At 38.9% G+C, this 9,759-nt stretch overlaps 1 protein-coding gene across 1 annotated transcript; it reads left to right on the forward strand.

Annotated features, from left to right (window-relative positions):
* Positions 1-4,675: 4,675 nt before the first annotated feature.
* Positions 4,676-5,731, forward strand: LOC103588504 (X antigen family member 3-like). The gene is made up of 3 exons (XM_008570191.1): positions 4,676-4,696; positions 4,947-5,092; positions 5,680-5,731. Exons 1-3 carry the CDS (start codon positions 4,676-4,678, stop codon positions 5,729-5,731), a joined length of 219 nt encoding a protein of 72 aa, XP_008568413.1.
* Positions 5,732-9,759: the final 4,028 nt, after the last annotated feature.

Below are 9,759 nucleotides of genomic sequence, written 5' to 3' on the forward strand. Positions count from 1 at the left end.
CTTATCACTGTAGACTTTTGTTCCTTCAAATGAAAACACAAATGCAGATTGATAATTTTAGCATATTTCCTGATTGTACTCAAGGGGCTCATCACTGTAAATTAGGGAAGCAGAGAAAAGTTTTGTATGATAATTTCAAAGAGATTTGCACAGAATTTCCATTTTGGATAGTCTCTTAGATAAAATCTTATCTCTGGTTAAAGTGTTTTCATTCTCTCTTAACACCTTCTTTGATAGAACGTGAATTCTTGTGCTTCTGCTACTGATGGGCATACAGACCTCTAAAGAGTAATTAGCTGACTCTGAGGTACAGGTTCTGATTTATGTAGTGAATAAATAATAATTACTATAATTGCTTTTTAATTGATTATGCATGTTCGTGGGGTAAAAGCTGACAATCGCCACCTACCTCACCACATGTGATGATCAGATCAATACTATCAGCATGCCCATTACCACAAATTGCCATTTTTCCCCATGTCCCATACCCAACTGCTCCCCGACCTCTCTTCCCCTGTACCCCTCCACCCCAGGAAACCCTAGGTATGCTCTCTCCCTCAGAAATTTCAAAACACCTCTATAGTCATTTTTTCTTTCCATCTTTCTCTCTTAGCTCCCACTGATGAGTGAGGATGTGTGCTATTTTTCCTTCTGTGCCTGGCTTATTTCACTCAACATAATTTTCTAAGAAGTTCATCCATGTTACTATGAATGGCAGAATTTCATTCATTTTTGTGGCTGAGTAGTATTCCGTAGCGCATATATATATATATATATATATATATATATATATATATATATATTCTATCAGTCTGTTCCTCTGGGGAACCCTGACTAATACACCATGTATTTACACAGTGTGATCAGTAATAGCATGGGCTTAGGGATCAAGGAAGCCAGGGGATGAACTGGGATGGCCTCAGGTGTACAAAGAAAATACAAACAGGATTTAATTATGTAAGCTTATTATGAAATTTAATGAGTAGGATAAATTAATTAAGTTAAATTAAAAATAGGGGCTGGTCAGTTTGCTCACTTGGAAAAGCATGGTGCTGATAACACCAAGGTCAAGGGTTCAGATCTTCATATCAGCCAGCTGCCAAAAAAAATTAAAATTAAATAAATAAAAAGTAATTTTAAAATTTTATTTATTTATTTATTTGTGTGTATGTGTGTGTGTGTGTACAGCTTGCCTGTACAGGGATTCAAACCCTTGACCTTGGTGTCATAACACCATGCTCTAACCAACTCAGCTAACTGGCCAGCCCAAGAACTCCAAATTGTTAGTATAATAACAATAATAATAATGTAGGTAGAATACTCCAGAGCAGTTCTATCACTTACCCCGTCACAACCAACAGAGCGTTAAAGCTTTCCCTTGGTGAACTTGCTACACCATCTACGTAAGCCTGTGTGAACCTAGGTAATTCTTGCCTGAGTGTCAGTCACACCTCTGTAAGACTTTTGGACAAGATCCAACACCACAGTGTCCAGAGGTGATAGTACAACTACAAGAACATTTCAAAAGCCTCTCCAAACTTAAATATACTACTTTCTTTTCATCTATAGTATCTCAGACTTACTCTTCTAATCACTAATCAGCCTAAAGGTCAACAAATATTAACTGAAGGAAAGAAAATTTCCCTCAAAATCTAAAACACCTTTAAAAAGAAGTTCAAATTGAGGACTGCCAACCCCAACTGAAAGTATATAAGAAAAAAAAAAGAATTTGAAAAATATGACTTTTATTAAAAGCTCCCTGAATAGTATGCCTGCATAAGAAATTTTTCTGAAAAATTTATTGAGGGTAAGAATGGATTTCTGATATTTATTACCAGTGTATTTTTAAAGATTTAAAATTCAGATTAATATAAAAGCTGATGTGTAAAATTCATTGCAAATATTTGTTTTAATTTCAGCTGTAAATTTTGGGAGTGTTTTTTCAGAAAAGTTAGTCTTTTTAGTCTAAAGTGCCTGATTTTTATTCACTCTTGTTGATATTCTGCTCTAGTCTCATCCTCTGTCTTTGAAATGCATGGATATACTTAATACCTACAGAGTTAGCAAGTGAGATTGGCTTTTCTCCCAGTGCCAGCCAGTGAGCCTCCCTGACTGCAGTCCCCTCCAAGCTCCCTCCAGGCCCCTACACCTGTGCTGAGCAGGCTCTAAGAAGCAGCCAAACAAATCACTTGTAAATAACCTGGTGCACCTGTATGTGGGCAGAGGACAGTGAGCCCAAGGCCTTGTTACAGGGCTCTCTCCCCAGAGAGAATTGGAAGCACACAAATAGTCCCAAAGAGACCCACAGTGGCAGAATATGGCAGGTATAAAGAGATTTGCTACAGTCTCTTGGGGCAGCAAGATTGATCTTATTTCTTTTCCTCATTCTGTCCCTAAAGGGAAAGGCATTGAGGAGAATGGCAGTGGATATGGAGATATCAGTATACGAGGGGTCTTCAAAAAGTTCAGAGAAAGATTCGTACTATCTTTTAATTCTATTTTTCCATGAACTTTTTGAAGTACCCTCATATATGTACATACCTAGGTAGATGATAGATAGAAAGATGTCATACATATGAGTATATATCCAGAATGTATTTTTTTTTAATCACCCAAAGTCCATAATTTACATTAGGGTTCATCTCAGTGTTATACATTCTGTGGGTTTTGGCAAATGTAGAAGATCATGTATCCACCATTATAATATAATACAGAATAGTTTCATTGCCCTAAAAATCTTCTGTGCTTTGCCTGTTCATCCCTCTGTTCCCCCAATCTCCCTAACTGTTGATTTTTTTCCTATCTCCACAGTTTTGCCTTTCCCAAATGTCACATAGTTGGAATCATATACACTATGTAGCCTTTTCAGATTGGCTTCTTTTAATATGTACTTAAGGTTCCTCCATGTCTCTACATGGCTTGATAGCTCATTTCTTTTTAGCGCTGAATAATATTCCATTGTCTGGATGGACCAGTTTATTTATCCATTCTCCTACTGAAGGGCATCGTGGTTGCTTCCAAGTTTGGTTAGTAATAAATAAAGCTTCTATAAACATCCATGTGCAAGTTTTTAAGGAGATATAAATTTTCAGGTAGTTAGGGTAAATATCAAGGAGTGAGATTGCTGAACCGTGGGATGAGTATGTTTACTTTTGAAAGAAACTGTCAGAATATCTTTCCAAAGTGTTTATACCACTTTGCATTCCCACCTGTGATCTACTTGGAGAAATGAAGCCAAATAGCACCTTATCTTTTTCAAAGAACAGATGCACTGATAAGGCATCTTAAGAGTTATTTGTTTTGATATCTGATGCATTCTGAAATGAGCTCAATTAATTTCACAGTTTCTCACCCATTAATCTAGGATTTCAGGTATCATACCATGTGCAATTTCAACCCTATGAAACCCTCAGAAATTTGTGACCTTGCTGGCCTAAAGATTGGCCTTTGATTTGCAACTTGCAATTTGCCCAATGTGGACACCTGGGTTAAGAATAACTTCCCTGTCCCAGGGAAGTTACTTAACTGCAAGCTAAATAAATCTGTATGCTTCTTTAGTAGGTCAAAATGAGAAATTCAATTATATAAGAAATTAGGTAGAGAACTGATATGGGGTGAGGAGGAAGTAAAAGGGTCATAGCCCACGTAGGCGGAATTCTGCATTCACAGCGTGCAGTCTCAAAAGTACCTCAGCACCGGCCATACTTTTGTGTTCCCAGCACGCTCTCACTTTTCACAGTGACTGTTTCAAATCTACTCTATACTCTCTTCTTCTCCTCTTTCCTGCTCATTCTCAGCCAACAATCTCATTTCCCATTTCAAGAGACAATAAAACCTCCATACAAATTTTGCTCAGCCTCTGCCACCAGCTTGGACCTACTCATCCTTCTTCCTGTTAGAATCTGAGGGGAACTTGCTCCTTCTGAGTCAAACTCTTCCACCTGCCCTTGGTATCCTGTTCCTCCTGCCTCCGTAGAGCCTCATTCCTCAGAGTTTCCCTACTTTCTTGCTCACCTCTGATCCCTCTTTCTTCTCCAGCTCCTTTCTTGCCAGCATTTAAACCTGATTTCCCACTTCAAATAAAGTCCACTCAGTCTCAGTCCTTCAACTCATCAAAGTATAGGTCCATCTTTCCCTTTAGAGACAAATTTTATAAATAGTTAATTCGTTTATTCAGCAAGTATTTGCTAAGTGTCAACTACGTGCCAGGCTTTGTTTTAAGTATGAGATTCGGCAAAGAACACAGCAAACAAAACTCCCTACCTGCATGGGACATCTATTCTACCAACGTGCTGTGACTGTCTTCTTATTTCCAATTCATATCACCACCCAGCGTCATCTGGCTTCTGCCCATACTCTCCTCTGAAAACTGCTCTCACCAAGGACACTAATGATCTCCTGTTGCAAATCACACAGACATTGTTTCAGTTCTCATGTTATTGGACCCAAGTTTTGCAGCATTTGACATGATTGACTTCTCCTTCAGATGATGTCCATTCCCTGATTACAAACTTTTAATGGCTGTACATCTTATTTAGGATAAAGTTTTAAATCCCCAAGAGTAAACAAGGCCATTACCGATGAAATCTCCTGCTTTCCTGTCCAGCCTCAAATCTCACCTTCTTAGCTTTAGTCTCGGTCTGCCATTCTTGGTTCCACCCACGCTGATCGCTCTATGATCGACTGGAAGGGCCAGGTACTCCTTTCCCCTTCTTCTTCTGTCTCATCCGTGGCACAGAGGAGCTCCTTAATAACTATTACTTGAATTAAGATCATGTTCATTGAAGACCTACTTGATACCAGGCACTGTGCTACATGCTTTCCAAATAGTATGTCACTTAAGCTTCATAAAAGATCTTCAAGACAATAATTCCTATGATCAGAAAACTGGGCCAACAAAAAGTAAAATAACCTGTTCCCAGCTATTTAGATCTGTGGTTGCCCAGCATCCCAGTGACGAACAACCTCAACAAGAAGAAATACCGACTGAAAGTCAGGATACTATTTGGTCAAGAGAGAAGATGGTTCAAGGGCCTGGCCTGGAAGCAGATCAACAGAAACTGGCTCAGGCAAAGACTAGGGATGTGTGTGTGCGCGCGTGTGTGCGTGTGTGCGCGCGTGTGTGCGTGTGTGTGTGTGTGTGTATCATCATCATGCACAGTATATATTTATGTATATGATAATGTTTTGGCATCTTAAAAACCTTCCTGGCTGGGAAGAGAGTGCTCCTCTCCAGGCTAGCCAATTCTTAAGAGATAGCAAAAGGCTTAACCAGAAGCATACCCTTGATATAAAAACTAACCAGTCCAGAGCCACACCTCCTCCATCTGGCCCTTACATCCTAGAAGGCAATATCCCTCTGCCTTAATCACCCCAGGGCCTGACACACTAGGGACCCCCCACCCCAAATCTTAGAGCCGATGGAAATTACTCAAACTAGCCATTCTTAAGAAAATCCTCACAGAGGCTCTGGCTTAAAACTTCTGCTAACTCCTGTCTTCCTCCTCCTGACCAGCCTGAGTCTTCCCCATGGGGCCTTGGGTGGAATGCCATGCCTCCTGTCTCTGGGACCTGTGAATATAATAGACTTTGTCTTCTTAAGCCTTTCCTGTGTCTCCTCTTGTGGCTGCACCTAAATGACCATCTCATAAAAGAACACAAAACAGGGGATGAACATAGAGATGGTCCTGAGGACAAGGGGAAGATTCTACCAAACGCCAGAAACAGGTGAAGGGCAACCATAGGTCTAAATGAAAATAAGCCAAAACCATGTAGTCTATTCTCATGTTGGAAATGTGACTGTTAAAATTCTCTCAATAGTTTCACAATTTTCTCCCCAAAAAGGTCACAAAACTAGTAAGTAGTGAGAGAGGATTTGGCAAGTTTGACTCTATAGCAAAAAGGGCATTTCATGTTTCTGTAAGCTTCATAATGAATTAAAGAGAATTATATTAGTGCAAAATAGAGTTGCTGGAAGACCCCTCATCATGATGCCATGACAGGGTGAATCCATGTCTGTTTTTTTAAATCCCCTTCTCTTTGTGAGAATTTTTCAAATTCCCAGCATAATATTTCCCCTAATTCTACAAAAGTTTTTAAGTCTTGATGTGATAATAGTGTTAGAACTGGAAGAAACTAAAAGATGGCTGTCCCTAACACCAGATTCTAAATCTTTACATTCTACCCACAAGCAGCCATCTTTTACAAGGAAGGTCCCTGAAAGAAATAGACGCAGTTAATCTTTTCCTGGTAGAATACCTCTTGATCTTTCATACTCAAGCCTTGTAGGTAGTATATATCACTTTATAACACCAAGGTCAAGGGCTTGGATCCCTGTACTGGCAAGCTGCCAAAAAAAAAAAATAGTATGTAGCTCTCAAGACAATATTTTTTGGCTAATATTTATATAGGCAAATGTATATATACATATGTGTGTGTGTATATGTATATATTCTCAAAATTCAATACCACATTTTATTTTTTTGTTTTGTTTTTTTGATTTTTGTTTTTTGTTTTTTGTTTTTCTGAAAATGATATTCCCAACAAAGATTAGCTTTAATCAAAGTCTATAAAGTTTTGTAAAAAATGATGATGATGATGATGATAACAATGAAGAGGATGGTGATGATCACAATGAATATATTGAGATGGTGATGACGATGAAGATAATGGTGGCAATGATGACGATGGTAGCAGCAGCTACCATTTCCTGAGCACCTAAATGGCCTAGTTACTATGTTGGGCACTTTATATACATTATCTCTGATTATTACAATAACCCTGTAAGTTGAGGATTGGCTTCTTCACTTAATGCATGACAAACCAAAGCTCAGAGAAGTGAAGTAAACTTCTTGGGGTCATCACCCCAGGCATGGAAAGGGATTGATAGAAATTATTGCTTGAATTATTGCTCCAAATCCTGTGATCGTAACCACTAACCTAACTGCTTCATTCATTTATTCCTTCATTTGTTCATTTATTCTTCAAATGTATTTATCTATTCAATACTTATTTACTTAGTCCCAGGTATACCTATTGTAGCTGCTAGACCCTTCTAATCCTCCTATGTCAAGAAAATGCCTCCATTCTTGAATTAGGAATAAATAGAAATGAGGGTGAATTACATTCAAATCAAGATTTATCACAATGAATGCTCCTATAACAAGTGTGAAAAAAACTATCAGTGATTTTTTAGCTCTGCTTATAAGCAGATGCCAATTACTGGCTTCACTGTTAATACCACATTTTAAACAAAACAACATGCATAAAAAGTTTCATTTATTTTTCAAATAATTGATAGGATACAAGAATCACATGAGAAGAGCCCCAGTGTCAATCAAATCTGCAATTCAGAAGTTGCTGACACTAAGAGAAGCCATGTGAACTTCATACAAAGCTAAGATGTTAACAGCTATATCAATTTTTTGGTAGCCCCCAGGAAATAATATTTTAAACATTTTTTCATCCTCACATGACAGTTTATTATGTATACTATTTTGCTGTGTTCAACTACATTTTAGAAAATTGGCTCAGAGTTTGGGGTTAATATGCAGCATGATGTAATTTTTACCATCTATACTAATGTAAAATGTTTCCTGTTAATATTCTTTCACCATAAAGTCTGATTTTCAGAAGTGAATTACTGGAATTAAACATGAAATGCCTATCTATGCATAGAATACAAAATCAGGAAGAGAACTAAATTAACGCTCTTACCCAAAGGAATCCTCCCACTTGGACCTTTCTCTGACATTCCCTCTCCACATGGATAAGGAGACTGCAGAGACAAGGACTTGTTTGCCCAGAGCCCAGAGCCCCTTCTGGATCATAATCTGAGTTCCTGGAACCTTGGAATTCCCTTCAGGCAGTACGAAGAGCAGAGGCAAGAAGGAATTTTGTCAGCAGAATCAGCCCTCTTTTAATGAGCTTTCCAAGAAACCGCCACCCAGTCACTTCTTCTTACATCTCATTTGCTAAAATTGTATCAGATGACACCCCTACCTGTAAGGGAGGCTGGAAATATGACTGAGAGCACTGCCACAACCGAAAAACTGGGGTTTTATATTTAAGGAAGAAAGGAAAATTGGATTTAGGTAGGCAAATAGCAGTTTCTGCCACAGACGGGGTTATTTGGGGACGATCTGTAATCTTTTTCCAAGTCATCATTCACTGTGTTTTGTTTTTTCTCCTTTAACCTAACAACCTCAATAGTATGTCCAATAGTCAATTAGCAGGGGGGAATATCAGAAGACTATTAGAATACCTTACCTATTTGTTTGTCAGGAAATTGTCAATGCTCCCAGATATGAGCATCCACCTGAGATAGAGAGTTCTGTTCCTCAGCACCTTGTGAATGTTCCTACATTTTGACTCTAGAAGCATCTGAAATAATCAGGAATGGGCTAATAATTCAATCTGAAAATCACACTATATAAGACTATCTGTACATATTCCATTGCCGTCCCAAATTATGCTTGGCAGCTTTAGACCCAAGATAGAAAAAACCAGAGACCACTAAGGGAGTTATCAGCAGGTGTGACTACTCAACTGATTTCTAGAGGTGGGAAAGTTAAACACAGCAGGATATTGCTGTGAAAAGCAAGAAGTTTCATCAAGACAACTCCTGGAGTTTTCGGGTTCAGAATGAACCCATCTAGGCACACCGCTGCTGCCACAGGGTTTGCCCGGTGGAGCCGGGGACCAACACCTCCTCCCACATCCAGGCAAGGATCACACCAAAAACACCACTTCTGTGTGACCAGAGCCACCACAATAGCCATGGCTGCCACAAAGGCAGCTAGATGCCACAACCACCATGCAAATGGTCTGCCAGCCACTCAAGTGCATTGACACAGGGAGAGTCACCAGTGGAGACCAAAGAAAAGAAGAGGATGTCTCTCTCCACAAAGCCCATTTCAAAGTGACAGAAGAAGAATCTGCTCTACAATAATTGTGGGTACCTCAACACACCTCTCAGCACCGGACAGATCATTTAGGCAACAAATCAACAGAGTAACCATTACTCTTTCAGAGGGAGAGAAGAAATCTAGAGTTATCAGAAGTGGGAAGAAGGATGGAGAGGGGGATAGAGAGAGACTGGATAAGGGGCATAAAGAATAAGTATGATTTGTAATAATATCCATACTAATATTACTGATTGGATCACCATACATCGACAATGAACCCCCGAAATATGTATAATCAGTTATGATTCAATTTTTTTAAAAAGTGGCCTGAGCCAAAAAAAAGTAGGCCAAAAGCAGGGGGGAGGTATTATTCTTACCATGGAAAAGCTGCCCCAGCCAGTGCCCCACAACCTGCCCTTTCCATCTTCTTGTATCCTAATCTCTACTTATGTGAGCACCAGCATTTTACCTTCATGGATCAAAAAACAAAACGAAAAAAATAAAAAGCCCTTAAGGATGTTTTTAAAAATAATTCTATGGATTTCCTAGAGAGAATAGAAGGAGGGCCACAGAGGAAAATCCTTCCCATTCTGGTATTTGGACCTTCCCTGCCCCCAGATTAAAAGCTGCTCCTGCAAAAAAAATAAAGTCTCCTAAACCAAAAAAAACTTGTTTATATACACAGAGGCTACTGTAAAACCAATTTATATACAACACAACAGAGAAAACTCATCTTGACTACTTAGAAAAATCAAATGAAGCTGCACTAAATCATCCAACCAAACTCACGAGAAAGGTCACAGAACGTCGATCACATTAGAACCTAATCCAAGAATTGCCAATAGAGAGAACA

Source organism: Galeopterus variegatus, unplaced genomic scaffold (assembly GCF_000696425.1).
Source record: "Galeopterus variegatus unplaced genomic scaffold, G_variegatus-3.0.2 Scaffold578, whole genome shotgun sequence".
In the NCBI taxonomy this organism is placed as follows: Eukaryota; Metazoa; Chordata; class Mammalia; order Dermoptera; family Cynocephalidae; genus Galeopterus; species Galeopterus variegatus.

What these genes read in the sequence shown, in the direction of transcription:
- LOC103588504 (XM_008570191.1), top strand. Translation starts at nt 4,676, where the DNA reads ATGATCGACTGGAAGGGCCAG. An exon ending in TGATCGACTGGAAGGGCCAG is followed by an intron (nt 4,697 to 4,946) that starts GTACTCCTTTCC and finishes GTGGTTGCCCAG; the next exon opens with CATCCCAGTGACGAACAACC. An exon ending in AAGACTAGGGATGTGTGTGT is followed by an intron (nt 5,093 to 5,679) that starts GCGCGCGTGTGT and finishes GGATGAACATAG; the next exon opens with AGATGGTCCTGAGGACAAGG.